This window comes from Poecilia reticulata, chromosome 19, assembly GCF_904066995.2.
Source record: "Poecilia reticulata chromosome 19, P_reticulata-male-v2, whole genome shotgun sequence".
NCBI lineage: Eukaryota > Metazoa > Chordata > Actinopteri > Cyprinodontiformes > Poeciliidae > Poecilia > Poecilia reticulata.
Genome location: NC_088848.1, coordinates 15195003 through 15215919, shown reverse-complemented (window position 1 = coordinate 15215919; position 20917 = coordinate 15195003). Strand labels below are relative to the sequence as shown.

General features: G+C 40.7%; 1 protein-coding gene and 1 long non-coding RNA gene across 5 annotated transcripts in view; one reads left to right on the top strand and one right to left on the bottom strand.

The window, feature by feature from the left end:
- skap1 (src kinase associated phosphoprotein 1) overlaps positions 1-20917 on the top strand; it is a 41444-nt gene that overhangs the window by 18916 nt on the left and 1611 nt on the right. Inside the window, exons 5-11 of one of the 4 annotated variants that reach the window (XR_014085135.1) lie at positions 2461-2544; positions 2624-2707; positions 2790-2914; positions 3696-3759; positions 5728-5913; positions 7693-7862; positions 9772-9825. Coding sequence is in view for 3 of the 4 variants with exons in the window: in XM_008437435.3 (XP_008435657.1) it covers positions 2461-2544; positions 2624-2707; positions 2790-2914; positions 3696-3759; positions 5728-5913; positions 9772-9825; positions 9938-10047 (707 nt within the window). In the remaining variant the exon portion in view is untranslated. The other 3 variants (XM_008437435.3, XM_008437436.3, XM_017310845.2) reach the window with 3 other exon arrangements.
- LOC108167277 (uncharacterized) lies at positions 8716-20766 on the bottom strand. The gene is made up of 3 exons (XR_001777636.2): positions 20215-20766; positions 11393-11528; positions 8716-8803 (listed from the first exon to the last, which is right to left on the bottom strand). It is a non-coding gene; the product is annotated as an uncharacterized LOC108167277 (long non-coding RNA).

Here is a 20917-nt window from a genome sequence, read left to right as displayed (position 1 = left end):
GACTTAAAAAGGCACCTCTTGCTGTTCCCGTGTGTTTCCCTCCATGTTGACTAATATATTCAGAGGAAACTCGGGTTTGACGGCTCACAGAAAATCATGGAAGATGGCTTTTATGCCGCCCAGGAGTCAAGTTCCTCTCGGCGGCCAGAAAATGGACCCGGCATTAAGATAAGGGATCATCCAGTTACTGGTATCAAGATGGAAAAAGTTACCGTTTCAACCACAAGGACCAAAGGACTTTAAAGTCTTCTAGAAGTGATGAAAAAAAAGTGCTGAAGAGACCAGAGTTTCTATGGCTGTTTGAAGCAGAGTAGCAAAATCTGCTCCTCCCTCATTTGTTACATGTTCAACTTATTACCGGTAATCTGTAGTTTTGCTTCAATCTGTGCATAAAAATGTAATTCACAGAGAATGTGTGTAAGAATCAATATATCTGTGTTATTTTAGAAGTGGTAGGAATGGTTGTTGCTCTAATAAAACAAATAAATAAATAGCATCTATATCATGTTATACATTTTGTTTTACAATTTTTTTTAAATAAATACTTTCATACATTAAAACTATATTAGTTTTACTACATTCCAGCACATTCCTAATTTACAACTTTATCATTATACCATGAACAAAATATTCAAATCGTAGTAGAGACCCCCATAACCATGGGGATTAGGACCTCAACTTCCTGCTAAATCAACAAATACTTAAAACCTCCTTTTAAAAAACACTTATAGCTGCCTGTTTTAAGTGTGTAAACACCAAATATACTCTAATATTTATGAATACGCACAACGGAAACCATCTTAGCACTACTGCAGAATCCAACATCTTACTTATCTCTGCTTGGGGGAACAGCCAATCAGTAGCAGGGAAAATGAATGCTGCTCTTGGATTGGCTGCTTTACGAATGCCAGACAGTAGCACGTCCAGTAGGGCTGCACCCATGTATTTCAGCTTCCCAAGCTGCATTTTCTTTTGAATATTTTAAGATATGCCCTCCAAAAACAAATCAGGGAATGGAAGGCAAATAATTAAAATTACGTTCCACAGAAAAATCCACAAAGAGTTGGGCATCTGGTGTATTTTTAAAATATGGACAGTATTGTGAAATTGGATTTTAGTAGTTTTCTGTAAATGCTTATGATTTCATACGTCCCACGCCACTGTACATTTTAATTGTATATTTTTGTTTACATTTAAAGAGACTGTTAGTCTCTTCGACTTCCTGTCTGTTTAGACAATGCTCATCTCGACTTCTGACCAACAATCATTTGGAATAATTCTCAGCAGCAATTAAAAAAGAAAAGAATGTTAAGAAAATATTTTCAAAGCTGAATTATGAACAAGTCATATCAAAACAGAGAGCTAACATTACACTGCTGATTCTGCAGATTTCTCCCTCAACAAAGATCCACAGCAGAACCGATACACGTGTTTACAGAAGATATTTTGTAGCTATATTCATTTAGAAAATAAAATGAGACAGTTTCTGATATATCTAAAATGTGGAACATAATGTGAAATCTGTAAAATGAAGGCGATCCTGGGAAAACAAACGAAAAAAAAACACCATCCTTTTCTAATCATCAACTTCATAAATTTGCACTAAACTGTTCCTAACCCTCTTAGCTTTCATAATAAATGCATCCCACTCTGTTATTGGTTATTGCTTTGTTGAAATTTTGACATTTGATTCATTAATGTCATTAAGATAAAACCTATTTTTTTTTCGCATTTAGTTGTGAACAAATCTTGTGAAAAATGTGAAATTCTTAAACTGAATTTGGAAAAAGGTAAAACAGGTTAATTGATCTAAATGATGCGTGACATACTGTTACATGTGTTTAAAGAATTAAAAACCTAATAAAAAAGTGTTTGTAATCAAGACAAACATTACATGAAAAGTGCGTTGGAAGAGTAATCTTTTAGGGGTTTTTTTTGCACTTATTGAAATAATTCCCACTCCTCCTCTCACGTAAAACTCAAACATCCTGCCGAAGGACCAACAAAATCTCACAGTGCTGTATTCATTACTAACATATTACGCTAATTAACTTGGGACTTTTGAAGCTTCACTACTGTCCTATCATGTTTGCAGAGCGAGGAGTTGTTGGATCCCCACAGGAAGGTTGCTCTCATTAAACTGTTATGTGAGCAGATGAATGGACTGCAGTGCTCAGTAGCACTGTAAATGTATTGATCCAAGTTTCCTGAAGCCTTGCGGGGGATGTATTTGATCCTCATGGTTGGGGAATTTAGAAACTGATGAGCGTTCGTGTGTTTCCTTAGGAGTAAAGGAGGTTTAAGTGCAGCTTATTTGGCGTCAGAAATGACATTTATTGACGATCGAATTAGTTGACTGAAAGTTGTAACGTAAAATAATTAAAAATGTTCTGATCTGATAAAATATACTAGGACTTAATTTGAGTACTTTTTTTAGATCATTATTTTTGCTTTTCTTAGCAGATTTAGGTGACATCCCCCCAATTGGAGCGCAGGAACTTACCAACAACTTGAAACAGGGCTTCCTGGAGAAGAAACGAAAAGGTATCACAGAGCCTCACCCACATCCTGCTAGTTATATTCGAATCACTCACGTTTGCTTATGAATACTTTCTCTCTTCAGATCACAGCTTCTTCGGCTCAGAGTGGCAGAAGAGATGGTGCGTCCTGAACCACTCCGTGTTTTACTACTTTGGGAGCGAAAAAGGTTCGTCGGTCGCTGCAGGAAACATTACAGCCGCACAAAGTGAATCAGATAACAGCCTACCATGTGTTCCGCCTCCCGACAGATAAACAGCAGAAAGGCTCATTTTATATCAGTGACTATAGCGTGCAGCTGTCGAGCAGCCTGAGAAAAGACTCCAAAAAAACCGCCTGCTTCGAGTTCACGGCTCCCGGTCGACGGGCCTTCCAGGTCGGTTCATATTATTCACCGTAGAGCTGTTTCGTTTTCGGCGCCGACAGTTAGTCATGTCATTGCAGCTCCTGCAGATAATTATACTCATATCTGCAGAGTCATTATATGAAAACAGCTGGAGGAAGCTAATAAGAATGTCATTTTTTTTTTTTACATTATTTATCGCCACGAGACAGAAGTGGCAGATGAAGTTTCCTTTTTTTTCTGCAGAAGAGCTTTTGTTGTCTGCTGTTTGTTTGGAAAGTCTGAATAGACCTCAGATATCAATAAAAGCATGACATAATATTTGCATTTTTAACTGTAATTAGAAGATATTTTCTTCTAATTACTGTCAATAAAAATGCTTGACCTGTAAAATTTTGACTTTATTTCAAATTTCTAAATACATAAAACTTTTGCTCTAAATATCTATTATTTGCAAATAATAGCTTTATTTAGGAAATATTTCAATTAAAAAATGTCCATTTATTATTTTACAAATGATTACATCTTTTGTACCTAACAATTAATTATTTAACAGAGATTCTTGAGAGAAAATAATTTTTTCCCCTTCAAATTTAGCTTTCATTTCACTTATGCTTATTATTACTCAATTTTTAAATATTTTACAAAATTCCTAAGCACTTTAATGTCAATAAATTGTGTCCAAATCTTTTTGTCACACGTTTGTTTAAAATGTCATATTAATGTAATATTTACGAACATATCCAGATGATTACTGCAGAGTTTGGATATGATTTTAAAGGCTGTTTTAAAATTTAAATTGCTCTCTTTGCAGTTCACTGCCAGCAGCCCTCAAGAAGCCCGCGAATGGGTGGACCAAATAAATTTTGTCCTGAAGGGTAAGACATCATCTCTTTGTGTCTCTCTTTCCTGGAGCTTTGTAACGTGACGTCTCGTCTCCGTTTTGGTTTTTTTCTACAACTTTTTACAGGTTGAAAAGCCTCACAACATAAGGAAAATGCAATAATAATAATAACGACAATGGAATAAAATTTATTTTAGCTGACGTTTTAAAAGGTTGATAAGAAAATACATTTGAAGAAGTATAAATCTAACATTTCCCCCCCCTCCATCTGAGTTGTTATTGTGTTTCCCTTGGCGCAAAAAGGTCAGAAGTGCGTGGGAGCTCTTTATCATCTCTTTCTGGAAAACAGCCGATTTGTCACCAACTACACAACCAGACACATAAGTCCTGAATCCTCTCCTTCCACTTGTCGACCCACAAGGTGATGTGCATCCTTGTGTCCCTCTAGTTTTCCTCCACCCCGTTCAACTGCGCCTCCCGCTACCCTCCTACCGAATTCCAGCTTACAGGAAATTGATTGGTAGATGTTCTGGTTATCCTCCAGTGACATTGATTTCTGCTTGGTTGCTGCTGGATGGCGGAGGACCTGATACCCTGTGTTGCAGCGGCCAGTCGCTCGCAATGAGACAGCTCCTCCATCTGAGCGAGCCCATCGCGTCTCCGGCTCTCTAAAATGGGCTCGGGCCGGCCTTCTGCGTGCGGGAAGTAACAGACACTCTGCAGTTTGTCTTACGTCCTCCAAGCATGGTTCTGCTTCACAGTCTAGTCCGGGTGCAACGTATAAAGACGGTTGTTTATGGTTAAAACAAATGTAAAAACACACCAGCAGGCCATGATTGTCAAAATATACTTGGATTTTTATGTTTTTTTTTATAATTGGAAACCTTTAAAGTGAAACAGCAAAGATTGGTAATGAGGGCAAAAGCAACCATTGAGAATTTTCTGGTTCTTTTCTTGAGCTCCCTGCAAAATGTAACAAAAACTGCTTTTAAATAGTCGTACATGAGTGTTATTTCTGTCTTTTTTTTTTTTACTTTTTTTTTTTACTAAATATGTTTAATAAATCCCAGAATTTCTCAAAACTACCAACAATTTTAAGGATTTAACCCCTTAAATGCCAGTTTAATTGCTTCAAATTTTCCAACTATCATTTTAACATACTTTATATATAATCAGATGTTTGATGTTAAAATGACTAGAGACGCACATTTAATTGATTAAGCCATGTACACAGACAAAATATTTAATAATGATACATATAGGTGAAGAACTAAAAGAGAGAAATGTGATAAACAAATAAATAAAATTAAACTTATAAAAACAGAATTTACAGCAACTTAGACAGTTAAGATAAAAATATGTAACACAACATGTGACAATGAAATGATAAATAACATGATCAAAGACATTCATAATTATCACTTCAATAGTGCTAAAATAATAAGACAGACTGCAAATGGCTATTATAAAAGTTGCTAAACGCTGAAATTGGAATAAAATGAACTGAGATAATAGTTGGCTGTAAACTTCACTGCATCTTTGTTTTGCATCTTCAAAAACATCCAAACTCTCAGCGTCTCAGGCTTTCACCTCATTACTGCAAACCAAAACAGACTCCTCACTAAATATTTTGGTTCTGACTTTAAGTACCAAGAGAAGACCTGAGGAGTCTGTAGAACAAAACCAAATCTGATAAATATGTTTGGCTAAGACCATTACGAGTTACAATCGATTTTATGATGAATGCAGAAAATGTACCGTCGCTGTGATGAAATCTTACTGGCTGCTGTTTGTTACACCTGGTCTACACTCACTGTTTCTCGCAACAGAAGCGCAGACGTGTGCACTATATTAAGAGTTTGTGTACTTATGTTTCGGCCGATCGTACACCTCCATTTTTTTTATTGCAAAACATTTTTTTTTAGCAGCAGCAGAAAAAAGGTCTCTTTTCTCTATCAAATGAAATCTGCTGGGTTTTACAGTGTTTCTCTTTTCCTCATAGATCTCAGCTCCAGTGTCATCCCCGTCGACGACGATGAGTATGAGGACGAGTACGATGACATTGAGGGCCTCAGTGCCCCGCTGCCGCCATCCGTGGCCCAGGTTTCGCAGGTCAGCAAGCAAATAAGAAGACAAGAGAAGCATGAACCTGAGGAGGATGAAGACGACATCTATGAGGAACTGCCAGGTATGCCACCGCCTAACTAAATGAATTCAAATATCATGTGACCTTCAAGAACAGTGCATTGAGGGCTTTATAGAATGGGTTTCCATGGGCGACCAGCTGCATCCAAACCTTACGTTGCCAGAGCAACACAAGGTATTGGATGCTGTGGTGTTAAGCACCTACTACTTCACTTTAGAGCAGTGAATATGTTTTCTGGAGTGGCACATTTGTTTTTTTCCAGCTGTGAGAAGAATGATTCTTACACTGGATTTTGCTGTGGGGACTGTTTTTCAAGAGTTTTGTCCGTTTGAATGAAAGGAAGAGTTTAAAGTTTCAACAAACAAGGACATTTTTTATAAACATGAACCATGCATAAGCCAGTTTGTTGTGGAAGAGCTTGATTGGTTTACACACAGTCCTGACTCTAACCTGAAAGAACACCTTTCGGATAAATTAAAGCACAGACTGGATGCCATTCCTTATTGTCCAACATCGGTGTCTGACCTCACAAATGTGCTTTTCAAAGAAAGGTCAGAAATTCCCATCAGCATCCCAGAAGATTTAAAGCTGTTGTAGTTATGTCACATTAAAGTTATGGACTAAGAATGGGAAGTCAATCAGAGTTAACTTGTATACGAGACAAATACTTTTGACTATGTTAGGCAGAAATCAGATCCAGGATGGCAACTGTGGGACTTGCTGCAGACTTGCTTGCAGAGCTGTAGCTCTGGTAATTTTGTTCGCCGTAGTTTTCACCAACATTTAAAGTTTTTTCCCCCAGCTTTGTACTGAAAGAAAAGCAATTGGCATTTTAGTTTATGTATTGAAGCAAGAAGAAAATACTGGAGAAAGGAAATGCAATTGTACCTTATTTTAGCTGTATAGCAAAATGGGAAGAGTTGAAAGATTCACCAGAGAGACTCAGTCTTCTGGAGTAGCTGGTGTGAATTATGGTACAGTTAACACCCAGCTTGTGGAGGTTATCCACCCTCATGATCTGCAGCTAGAAAATATTAACACTAGGTGAAAAAAGAAAATGTCTAGTGTAATTATTCAGTTGTGAAGAAGGAAATGCACCTCTGGCTCTCTGCTGTAACTTTATTTTTGTCATGTTCGACTTAAAAAACTCAAACTAAACATAATAAGTGAGCTACCTTTCAATTAACTGTTCATTTCTGAACTATTACCACACATTCTTCAGTTGTATTAAAAAGCTGTTGTTCAGTGTGCGATTTGTAATTGCCTATTTAATAGTGCGCATTATAAGATTGTTGAAACAGCAGTCTGTGGTTGTGTGACTGAATTTACTATCATCAGTGATATGAGAACAGCATATGTTAGGACATATTTATACCCAAAAGCAATCTGTTAGATCCGGTTTAGACCTGCATCACAGTTCATGCTGCTGTTGCTTATTTATGTTCCATGTAATTGGAAATTGACCAACATCCATTTTTTAGAAAGCAGCGAGGTGCCTCAGGTGTTTTCTTATTGCCACCCGGACTGATCTCTCATTTAAAATCAACACTAATAAGCTCAGCCGTGCCGCTGCTGCAGGGCTGCTCAGGACAGCGGTAGATGCGAGATCCTCTTCCTCCTTATCTCATAGTAGTTTGGAAATGCTCCGTCATAGAGCGTCCAATTAGCAAATGTTGCCTGGCAACAAATAGCCTCCAGTTCAACCCGCTAAGCAGAGTTTTGGGGGCTAAAATTGCCTAGCAACAGTAGTTTAGCAGAAAGGAAGGAAAAGGCGGCGTCTCAGAGGCTTTAAAATAGTCCTCAATGCCTCATTGTTTGCAGAAGTTGGATTTCGAGTGACGAGAGCCCGGAAAAAAAGTCAGTGTTCGGCTTCGTTCTGAGACCGGGCCGCAAGATCCCAAGAAGGACAAAAGAGGCGATCTGATCTTCTCAGCGTAGTCGTCCATCACTGTTCCTATTAAATAAGATACATCAAGATTCTGTTTCACTCAGTGAGTACATTACCTTTGCCAAAATCGCTGGTGAAAGGGAAATCAGTCTTCAGACTGTCACGCCGCCGTTCAAAGCCATCTGGGAAGAGGTAGAGACCCTGACCACAGATGGCATATCGAATGACGAGCTCTTTCGTTCACTTTCTCACCCCCAAAGCTTATCAATCACTCTGCTCCGCTCTGTGCTCACCAACAGCTTTTACACAGTGATTATAGGCCGGTAAATTATTAAAATCTCCACTAATCAGGGCTGCAGATGAGCAGATCTGATGGTAATAGATATATTTCTTTGCTAAATCAAAAGACAACAGCACCAGCGCATAAATTTACAAAGCAAGTGTCGTCACTTGTGTTTTTTCCTGAAAGCTTGTTGAAGTTAAACATCGAGAATTCTGCAAAATTGCATGCTTTAGGCAGATTGCAGGCTTCAGGTTCTGATGACTGATTTTATTGACTGGAAAATTAAATCACTTTAATGTGGAAAAGCATCAGGCCGTAGCAGCGGCTGCTCCGCCGTGTGACGCCCCTCTCTCTGCCACTCGAGGACCGCTGAACAAATGTTTAGAAGCAAAGCAAACCAAATTAAAACGACTCCTCGGGGTGGAAAAAGAAGATGGTGACTTTCTGCATCCAGAGACACAAACTGAACTCGCATCCAGAAATATTTATGTGTGTGTGTGTGTGTATGTGTTTGATCTCTGCTTCTCTTCCTGGAACGGAGAGTTGCTGGTCGTGCTGGAAGGTGGATAGTGTTGCTGCGTTGTGGCATTGCTGTCAGCCCTCTTCTGTGTACGATGGATGTGGGAGTCGGCGGCAGGCGGATCACTGTGTCACAGAGCAGACCGGCGGGTGCCACGCCCCGCAGGCACAGAAACCTCCGCCTCTGCGGGACTTCAAGACCGCTCCTGCTGCTTCTTTGGCGTTTCTGTGCAGTTCTGATCCTAGACGAGGGAAAAGATCCATTATAGATTTGCTAAGGATTTCATTTTTACCAGCATTTTTTTTTCCTTCTGTGATTTTTATTTGTCCTCATCAGAATGATCAATTATATGTATAGTCATAATTATCATTGCAGAATAATATATGCAGTTATCCTGTTTATGTTTCCAGCTTTTGGTTTTATTGTATTTTAGAGTTTTCCATCTGTCACTCTTGTTGTGATCCTTTCTAAAAGATGCACAAGACAAATATTTTCTTATTTTTGCCCAGCAGTTCTATATATATATATGCATGTTGCAATAAAGTGAAGCCAGTAGGTTCTTTATTCAATTATTACACCACCATTAGAGTCTAATACTCCATTTAGTGGCATAAAAATGATTGGGGACAATCAAATAATCAATAAATAAAACACAGAATACAGACGGATGCATTGATCAGACATTTCCTGGCTGATACAGGATTTCTTTTCTGAGCTCTGACTCTCCTCTTGCAGCAGAAACATTGATGGAAAGAGACGTTTATGAGGCTGAAAAAGAGTTAGATTATTCCCAATAACATGTCGTAGCATATTTCCTTACCTGTACTTGATTTATTACAAAACTCCAAGGTGCAGCTGCAGTTGATTCAGTTTTTTAAAGGCTGAAAATCATGGGTGATTTTTGTTTCGATGTAATAAATGGTGAAAATAATTCTGATGTTTCATCATTTGACCTGCAGATTACCGATCAGAGGAAATGGACTGATTCCAATCTCTGACCTGATTTATTGGTACATTTATCTAAATGAAGCAAAATAAATTTTTAGATGTCATTTATTGATAAATGTTCCTGTTTGGTCTATTAAAAACTATGCAAGCATACTTTTCTATAAATTTGGGAATAAGCCAATGAAATTTGTTGTTTCTTCTTTATATATGTAAATTGTTTACTATTAGTCATACAGTAATCACTGTATTTTGTTTCTTTAGAGGACGATCTGCAAGAACAAGTGGAAGAGACTGCTGAGAAGAACAACCAGTCAGGTGAGAATTACAATTTTAAGGTTTCCAAATCGCTAACAGAAAGCAGCCGTTTCCCAGAGGTTAAAGCTTTTTGCCTCATTTGAGTGAATTCGTGCTCCGTGTTTCCTTCCAGCCTCATCTTCAGAATACGCTAACTACTACCAGGGTTTGTGGGACTGCCAGGCCGACGAGACAGATGAGCTGGACTTTAAAAGAGGGGATCTCATCTACATCGTTAGCAAGGTGGGTGGAAGAGGTTGCTTCAGCTTCCCTCTGATTTCTGGATTTTCTTCTAATTTGTTGTTGTGAGCTTGATGGCAGCCGCTCTTTATTTCTAATGAAAGAAAATTCCCAGAGTGCTCCCTCTGACTTGTTGATCAGCCGTCCCAAATGAGATGCTGATAAAGGAAAAAAAAAAAAGTGTAATTATTTAAGGGTTAAACAACATCAGCTCTGGTGATCGCCTCGCGAACATGCTGATATCCCCAACATCTAAATTCCCTCCCGTTAGCGAGAGCTCGCATCTCGCCGCAGCACAGAAGCACCGACAGCTGCATTGTCTATTCCCGGGCCGCCGGGGTGAAGTGCCATTCGGATGCTGCGTAATGGTGCTGTTGTTCATTATGGAGCCTCTATCGCAGGGGTTAATTGAGCAGGCAGCCATGCGAGGCTCTTCCTTTCCGTTTGATGTAAACTGCAGGTGAAAGCCATCCTGCATCTCAGCTCTTTTCTCCCCAATCTGTTTCCTCGTGTTTTATAGCCACCGCGCAGCTACATGCAGAGTATCTACCAGTGAAAAGACATCCTACTGGAAATCAATGACTTGTAATTTGGGCACTTCTCTTCCTCTTCTGTGGAGTGGGACTTGTTCCCAGACTGTTGCGATTGGTCGACTTCAAATTGAATCATCATGCTCTGTGTTTAGGCCAAATTATATGAGGAGGGGAGGCAAGATGAAGGAAGAGGCTTATTTGTGTACAATTATGTAATTGTTAGTTTTTACAGTGGAATAAGAGAGGAACATATTTTATATTTGTTCCTGATAAAGACACATAAAGCAAAAGCTCCCTTTACAGGAGAGGGAAGTAAATATCCCCCTCAAACATTTTCATATTTTGTCAAATAGAGCTTTTGGATGGAAAGGGAAAATGATATATTGCTTACCACATTTTGGAGTTGGTGGTGATCCAACCATCTAAACTTTTAACACACCGGTGCATCACATTACCTTCAGAAATCACTAAATTAGTAAACAAGCTTCAAATCATAGCCTTTACAGATTGGTATGTGTTTGCATTCATGCTCCTGACTCATCATTTTGCAGAACAGCTTTTCTCTGCAATCACAGCTGCAGGTCTTTGGTCTCTGCCAGCTGTGCCACATGTGCAGACTGAAACTGGTCAAATTCTTCTTTGCAAAACAGATCAATCTCTGCCGGACGGGAGGGAGAGCATCTTTGAACAGTAATCTTTGAGCCTTGTGACGGATTTTTGTTTGTATTTCGGTTTGGACTTGGACCGCTGTCTCTCTCTGGCTGTATGTTTACGCTCTTTGTCCTGCTAGAAGGTGAAGATTGTCCTGTATTTACCTTCTGCTGAAGAGAAATATCCCTGGAGGATGTTCTGCTACCGGCATGTCACGCCATTCGCATCATGTGTTCAGGATGTTGGTGTTCCTCCACACATGGAGCTTCAGAGCACCTTCTTCACGGTTTACTGAGCTTCCTACATGGATTGCAGCAAACAGCAAACAAGACTTTCATATGGCTGTCACAGAAAAGGGGACAGAATACAAATTCATGCCACACTTTTCAGACTTTTATTGGTTAAAAAAAAAAGACACTTTTTTTTTTTCTTCCACTTCACAGTTTGTGCTGATCTTAACCAGGAGAGTCAAACTAATTTTCATTTTGGAGCTCAGAAATGTTTTGATAAGACTACCTGTTAAATTAAAGCTTTATCAGTATTCGATGAGTACATTTTATAATAAATAGTATTAACATCACATTGATGTAATTTGGAACTGCACAAATAAAACCTGATTTAATTCGACTGCTAAAATAATAAGTTCAATCGACATGGCTTTCTAGAGTCTTGAGGGCCACACCAATAGCTATGGCGGACCGGATTTGGCCCACGGGCCTTGAGTTTGACACCTGTGGTCTGCACCATAAAATAAAACGCCAGTGGGAAAACATTAATATCTGTGCTTGTAACTTGCCAAAATGTAGAAAAGTTCAAAGGGTGTAAAAACTTTTTGCAAAGCATTTTTCTCGGTCGTGCTCTGAATGCGGCGGAGCCGGTCTCCTCTGTCTGCGTGTTCTGGGTGATTTGGGGGGGAAAAATGTCAAAGCGCCTGTCTTCATTTTTCACATAATGCTGGCAAAAGCAGGAAAACTTGAAGGTAACAAAAGGGGAGCTGGCTCTGCAGAACGGAGTCGCCCCCCACACCGCCTGAGCTCTGCTCCGTGGATTATATTTCACCATGTAGATCCTTTTACTGCGTCACCGAGGGGCTTAAAAGAAAGCTACGACGTCCAAGTTGGAAGCAAGGGCTGTTTGTTTTATCCCCTAATCTTAATGACACAGATCACTCTTGTTTTGTCAAGCAGGAAGATAAAGTCATAACATGGTTACAAGCTGCAGCACTCCGACTGTCTTCTAATAGATTTAAAGTGTGGTTGTAAATTATTTAGATGAGATTTCCGAATGCTTGGCTTTCCTCGAGAACACGACTCAGCCCGTGTCCCCGTTTTGCGTTCTAATAGCGCCGCGTTGCCCTCATGAATTGTATTATTTGGATTATTGCTTGTAATCGGCTGTTTTGTTTTAATGAGGCCTCGGGGAGGGCTTCCCCGCGCCTCTGCACACAGACCCTCGCTGTTGTTGGGGCTTTATAGGGGAGGGATTCCTGGGATCCCTGACCTCGGTGAGTAAAATACGGGCCCTTGGCTAGAACTCAAGCTTGTCGTTTAACCGGGGGGGACCCAGACGCACGAAATGGCCGCAATAAAACCAGGGCCCATAAATTCTCTCGGAGGGTGGGAGGCCTGCTTGTCTCTGCTGTTATGTCAACACTGACCATAATTACAGGGTAATAAGGACACGCTCTAAGTGCTAAATCAATGGTGCTAACAAACTGTTATTTTTAAAGCTAGCATGTGATTGACTGTTGAAGTGCAGAGTGGGGCAGCCACGGGCGGGGTGTCATATGGCTGTGAACTGAGGAGGACATGCCGATTGTATAAAAGGCCCTCATCCATCATTATTGATCCCTCGCTTACTGTAAAGTGGGGGCATTTTTACTGTATTTGTGTTTTTTTCCCCCCTCCCCCGTGTATTGCTGCGTGCGCACACATCGCTGACAACGTAAATAAATTAGGAACCTCACAACTCATACGAATCCCATTAGTTCGAGGGAATTAATCTCGTAGCGTGAATCTTTCGATGATGTCTAACACGCCTTCTGCAGAGCTCGATGGGGATGTTCAGCCTGCTGATACATGAGGTGGCAACACACCGTAAAATCCATCTCATTTTTTTTTCTGCAGCATTTCACTTTCTTAAAGCTTGCATTTTTTCCCTAATGCGTTTCCTGGTCAATGTAGGTTTTATAAATGCAGTTAACACTGCATGAAATATTAGAGTTTCCCCCACAAACGGAAAGACGGATTATGTCCGTTGCTAATCTATGCTCTTTCAGATTCTCATCAATTTGATTTTTCGCCTTTTCCTTAAGAATCATATGCTAGATTTTATGGAGTATTAGTACTCTCCTCTTGACTGTACTTGTTTCCCATTTAGGTTCAAATACATTTTTTAAATTTAGCTAAAGTGTCTCAGATGCTGTGTCCTTAAAATCATAAGTATGGGCAAGCTGGCAAAGTTCCAAACAGATGAAAATCTCTCCAGAAATGTTCTTTGGCTTAAATCAGTGGTGTCCGAACGTCTGGTCAAATAAAACGTTGTGGAAAAAGTCAAGAGTATTCACAGACCTAAAAATGTACTAAAAACCTGAACACATATTTTAAAAAGCACCCGTTAAAGAAACTATTTTAGGCAGCACTCTGTTATCAGCAATAATAGCAGGATGTGGGTAGCTTTCTCTTTAAAAAAGTGCTTTCCATATTTAACCAAGTTTCATAAATTCAATAAAAGCAGATTTTGGTTCAACACAGTCTGATCCTATTCACTGAGAAATTTAAGAGTGCAAAAAACATGGTTATTATTATATGTACATATATATTTGATAATTAAAAGATTAATACTTTTGTTGCATGCAACATTTTTCATTGTAAGAATATTTTAATTTCTTGGAAATAGTTTTGCCCTAATTGGGGGACCAGATGTGTATCATTCCTAATTTAAAGTCCAGATGGCCCCCGGGCCGCATTTTGGACATCCATGTCCTAAATGCCTCGTTATGCATAGTTTCTATGCTGTGTTGAAAAACATGCAGCTTGATTTGATCCTTTTCCAACTATGGATGAGGAGAGAAAAAAAAGAAAATTGAGTGCAGACAACTATTTGAGTTGCCTTTATTTTCTATCATAAACTCCAGCAATTTCCACTCAAAGAAAGTGTATTAATTTAATTTGTATTAAGCATAAAATCAGAATATATAATTGAAACCAATTTTATACACACATTACACAGTATAAGAAGACACATAAGCGGATGTCTATTTCACTCTGACATTAAATTAGACCAAACTTCACTGGCAGGTAGGATTGCCAAAATTATTTATCAGAATATTAAGAGATATTTCTTTAAGCTTTCTTCAAAGTCAGTTTACGTATACTTTTCCAGTGTTTGGAAGCTCCTCGCAACAGTTTGCTGAGAATTTGACCATTCCTCCTTGTAGAACATGTATAACTAAGTCAAAGTTCACACAGTTCACCCCCTTCTCCCCCAAGTTTTCTGTAGGACTGAGGTCAAAGTTTGTCCAAAACATTGACTTTGTTGTGCTAAAGCCTACTTGTAATTTGACAGTGTGGTCAAGGTCACTGTGCATTTGGACCAAGTTGGTGTCCAACCTTCGAGTTTGTGTCTGATGTCTTGAGATGTTGCTACAATATTTCTACATATTTCCACTTGTGACGGCACGAGCAGTTCAGCAGTCGCTCCTGCAGGGATTCATTCTTAAACACCTGAATTTTGTCTAAATCTCCAGCATGTCCCTGGCCAGTCACTGCGTCTATCTGGATCCCGTTAATCTTCTGTGCTGTAAGTTTAGATGAAGCTGGAAATGATTTCGCCAGTCTCAAAAATGCCTAAGCCTGTTTAGACTTGGGCCAGAATGAGATTCTTACAACATGATAGCCATGTGTGAACATACCATGGTCTTCCAATATAATGGAATTAACATGAAAAAGAAAATAAATAATTAAATAGTTATTTCAAATTTACAAAAAAAAAAGGGATTTTCATTGTTATTTTAATGGTGTCCATAACATTCGTTGATTTTGATGCATGTAGAAAAAACACCTGTTATAGTAGTGCTATTTTCAATAAGCTTTATTTATTGTGAATTTAAATAAAGGCATCAGAGATCATAAACTGTGTTTTAATGAATTTGTATTTATTGTAGGAAATCCAGTCTGAGGTTTTCATGCCAAAAAGTTTATGAAATAGCCCTTTTTCTGCACTGTCAATGCTGACATTTGACAATATGTGAAATATAAAGACAGTAAAACTCAAGGAGGTAAATCTGTTGCGCTGTTGGAAATGAAGGCATTTGAGTCTAGAAAAATATGCAATTGTCCAGTGGAAAGTTTACAGGAAACCCAGTTGAACAGCTGGATTTTTACTGCAGGAAGTGATAAAGTCATGATTATGATTTTTTTTTCTGTATGAAGCATATTGCCTACCCCTTCCTCCATCCTGGCCTGTATTTGCTCTGCAGCCAGATTTCCCTCCAGTTTCTTGCTCTTAATTTTGCTCCACCTCGTGTGCATCGGACCGGTCCCGCACTGAACCAGGAGGTATGTCCCGCATTCTTGCCCTCTAATTTATGTATCCCTAATCAAAAGACCACAGCTCTACAGGTCAGCTGTCACATTCCTGTATTCCCACAGGCACTCATGGGGAACGGCAGGATGGAGTGGGAAGAGATTTATGGCACAAACCCAGTCCAGGGTCCTTAAAACTCTGGCAGGCGTTGCTGCCACCTCTCCCCTCTCATCCTCCCTTCTCGCTTCCCTCACTCCCGTTCCTCCTCCCGAGCAGAGTCAGGAGAGAGCGAGCGAAGGCAGCGGGCTCGGCCAATCCGACGCGAGCTCCCGAAGCAGAGCGTCACCTCTGATTTGACACAAACGTACCGCTGGACGGAGCGTGTGAGAACGTGGATACCACTGACACCTTGTGGTGAATTCAAGCAGACCTGTAATGATTCCAAAGTCTTCAGAAGATTTCAATTCTGATGCAAATTTATATATATGCATGTGTATATATATATGTGTATATATGAAAAAAAAAAATACAGCTTCTGCTTGTAATGCTTGAAACTGTCTCCTTTGAGGGCTTTTTTTTAATGTCTTATAAGCAACTCGTTTTCCTGTCTGCTCTAAAAGAGGAAAAGTAGGCAAACAATCAGATGGGAAAAGTCAAGCAACAGAGACAAAGAGTGTGGAAGGAGGGTTTGTGGGGGAGTGGGGGGTTTCTCTTTTCTTTAGTGTGAACTCTGTCACACACCAATTTAAAGACCCCAAGCTGCTTTTGTGGCCATAGACACCGAGTCACTATAGACAGGCAAGACATCCTATTTACCACCCAAAGTAGCAGGGGGCGCGTCTGGGGTCCGGGGTCATGCAGGAGGCAGCGGTCATCCCCCGGTCAACTACAGTAGGTCATTATTCAGCCCAAGCCAATAGCCCCGAACCGCGTCCGAGCAGCCCACCCCCCAATCCATTCCGCTTAATTATTATAAATGAGGGGCGGCATAAACAGCCATCATTACAGACACTCAGTGGCATACACAAATCCACTTTAAATTGCTATTAAGTTAGGAAGCGATCTGTAATCCCAGGCGTGCGTTAGAACGGAGCAAGCAGGCTTTTCTTTTTATTAAATCTCATCGTCCCTGAGATATTTTCAAGCGTTCTCGCGCTCCGTCACGTTTCCAATTTGGAGCCAATTCGTTGATTTAATTAAAAGCCCACTTGGAAAAACGGACACTAAGTAGCCATTCCCATCTCTGGCTACGCGCGGCTATCATCTGTATTTTATTTTATTTTATTTTTTTTGTTTACATAAATTTTCACTGAAAACTTAAACTTCAGAGTGTGTTCAATCCACGTTTTTTGCATTATCCCTTGTTCCATACCTGGAATTATTTACATTTGAAAAAAAATCATGTCTTTTCCTTTAACTAGATTTTCTTCACTGCATCAGCTCCTTGGAATGGCTTTCTTCCATCTTTTTACAACGCTTTAGAAAAATCCTGACACTCCTCAAGCTTCTTCACAAGCACAGACTTCAGTCTGTTTTTCACGTGAGACGGAAATATTTAAACATTCTTCTTTGCGAGAAAGCACCAGCTCGGTCAGATTGGATGGAGAGCATCTGTGAAGTCTTTCCACACTCTTAACTCATAAATGTACTTTGATTGAACTGTCCTACATTTATCTCCGGCTGGATGTTCATTGTCTTCCTGCTCTCCAGTCAGGAGGCTTTTGCAGCCTCTAACAGGTGGTTTGCACCTGTTAGAGATTCAGTGTTTGAGATTCAAAGCTCCCACCTGAGCTTTCAAGCCCCTGCAGATTTACCTTGGACCTTTTGGCTGCTTCCCTGATGAATGCTCGCCTTGTCTGCTCTGATAAATCACGTGGACAGACATGTCTTGTTAGTTCTGCAGCTCCTCGATGTTAAGATGACGAATTGAACAGAGCTCTGAGATGTTCGAAGCTTGGAATATTGTTCTGTGACCTAACCCTGTTTAAAGCTTCTGCACATCTTCCCAACCTGCCTCTGTTTGTTTTCTGATGTTCTCTAAGGATGAGCGATAGGAAATTAAGGTTTTATCAGAATATATTCCAACGATAAGAGCTAATTATTACTTCTTTTTTAGGGAGCTGTGTCACATTAGTAATAGCCCCCAAAACACAAATACTTCCCTTCGTGAAGTAAGACGCTTCTTTAGGACACCAAAAGGTTGCATGAAGAACTGTGATTAATATGATTACACTGAACATCTGAACTGCATTTAGTCATAATTTTAAATATATTGAGATTTATTTATTGATGCTTTCATTGGACAGACAGTGGGGAAAAAATAGTAAAACTAATAATCCCAATACTGGCAGATTTGGGGATTTGAAACATTAACTTTCATTTTTTATGACATCAATAAATCTAAATTATCATAAGAAATTTATCACGATAAATGAATATTCCTCCTGTTCTCTAACAAATCTCCTTCACACAACACCTGGATTTAAGATGAGATTAAATTAGATGTTCTCTTTTCTTTAGTTCTTAGCATTTTATTCAAGGGTATTAAAGTCAAAGGGGTAAAATACAAATACTACAGTTTGTATACTTATTTTGTAAAAAAAAATAAAAAAAATTATAATCGTAAATAATTTTCAAACCACTTTAATTATGCTCTGCACAGACTTGGCCTGCCATATAAAATCACAAACTGCGATGACTTTTGTCGTCGTCACTTTTGAAAAAATTAGAAAATTTCAAGAGGTATGAATATTTTTTGGGCGGGTTTTGTGGCTCCAAATCCATTCTGAGAAAAGTCTGTCCCCCAGTTTCTGGCATTATGAAGTGTATCTGTGCAAGCAGTGAGGCGGCTTCTAGATGCTGCAGAGACCTGCAGTGCATCTGGTTAGCGTGCGCCAAGACGATAGAGGAGAAGGGATTGAAAACAAACAAGGAGAGGATGGAGGCAGAAAGGCTGCTGCAGGAGAGATGGGAAAAAAGAGAGAGAGAGGGAACAGGAGAAAAAGATGGAGGGGGCTGGAAATGTGGAAGGAGGGAGAGATTGTAACAAGCAGGCGGCGGGTTCAGCGGCAGGGCAATGAGAGACTTCCTGCGCTCCATCACGCCCAAGGCCTGCCTCAGTCAGCTGGTGGCCGAGCAGAGATGCCTCATGTGTCAGGCTTATTAGCACTCCCCCTAGTTTGTATGCATTTGGGATTACATGCGAGTGGGTGTGTTTCCACCAGGAGAAGGTTAGTGTGTGCGAGAGCGAGAGAAAGATAAAACAAAAAAAAGAGGGAAAGAAAAGAGGACTGATGTTTAGGGATCATTTTTTTTCAATGGAAAAAAATGTGGATTTTCAGAAGAGGAGCAGGTTTTTGTTTTTTGCTGCATAATGGCGGCGTGACACCTGCCTCGCCCGACTAAACCTCCGCTCACCTTCTCCCTGCTCCCGACTCGGGAAGCTGTCAGTCTGCCCCTCCGCTCGCGCGCCGTGAGCGATGGGCCTATCAGGAATGCCGCCATTAGCCAGCCCCCTGAGTGGTAAATAAACGATCGCGCCGGTACACTGCAGGTGTTGTCATAGCAACCCACTCTCCATTGCCGGCCCCGCCCACGCTCACTCCGAGCTCTCTCGGCGGAGGAGTCACCGGGAGGTCAGCGAGTCGACGCGCGGCCGCCGCCACGACACGGCGCTGTTCGACGCCCCCCACCCCACCACCCCTCCCAGCCTCTTCCTGCTCCCTGTCCCTCAATGCTGCCAAATACTCCCCCCCCCAAAACACAGACAGACACCCCAATCTGTCTCACGTTAGCACTCCCAAACTTCTTCAGCTCGTTTTGTGTCTAGATCCAAAATAACCCCAGACGCGGGCGGCAGAAGGACGCCGTGAGAAAGGGGAGAATGTTTTTAAGTCATTTGGGTAATTCACTCTCCGCAGCTTTTTTGGAATGTCCCTATTACAGCAGGTGTACTCTGGATGAACCCATTTCAAGTACGGGGAAGATGGACTCGGCACGCCTGACAGACTCCCGCCGCCATCGGCGCCCACTCTGCGATGCGGCAGTTGTATTAAAATGGCGGCGTTGATAATCCAAAAGACCTTTCTCGGGGAGAATTTGAGACCGGCTGCACAGATGGGCGGCGGAGATAAATAAAACTCTCTGTCACTACGGTTGGTGGAATAGTGCTGCGACGCCCCCAAGGGAGAGCAGAACGGTTTTGCTCCCTCACTCTGATATCCCTCCACCCCACCCCCGTCCGTCTGTTTCCCCTCTCTCCCGCTCCTTTCCAACAGGAACCACGGCCAGCTTTCCGGATTTTCCCCCTCTCTAAGTCTTGTGGGAAGCATAAAAGCCCCTTTTCAGCCAAACTTTCTCCCTTCGTTAGGAACAGAGACACAGTGAGGGCGGCACAGCACGCCCCGACGTCCCCGGTCAGAGCGGAAAGCGATGAGGCCTGGGTGGACAATCTACTTACGTCTGTTTGTGCTCTAAAGACTCCCGAGTCTCGTAGTTTGTCACCATCTGAACGGTTCATCCATCCTGGCTGTCCAGGAAGCGCTCATTAGCTGCAGGCCTCATTCCTCTGGCTGCAGAGAGAGGTGTCAAGTCCCGCAGATCGCCTAAACCTCTGACACGGAGCGCTTCGTCATGTCAGAGTCTGTTTGTGCTTCTGCGACTGGAAGCAAAGCCGTCGAAAGCTCACTGACCGACACTGACACGTCCTCGTGTTCGTGTTTCATCTCCTGCAGCCAGTTTTCAATCCACCTGAGAGCAGAGAGACGACGGGCCGGCTGGTCAGGTTCAGGTCCTGCTGCTTTGATCAGATGATCAAAGGTGATCAATAAATCTCAAGGGAGTTTCTGTAAACCACATCGATTGTTCGTGGACCCTTATATTATCTCATTTATTTGATATTTTCAAATACATCTTTATTGAATATTTAATACCCACCTGCCTTCAATTGGAAATACTTTAAATTAATTTGTTGCATCAAGACAAATTGAATTGAAAAGTAACGACTTAAAACACAAATCTTAAATATTTACATCGGTCAGATTGCAACTTAAATTTTATGTTTTCACTAAACCGTTTTTTTTCTTTTATTACAATTGATTACTTATTAAATTTCTCAAATCCACTTAAATCAAAAATCCTTAGATTAAATATTTAATGTTTTT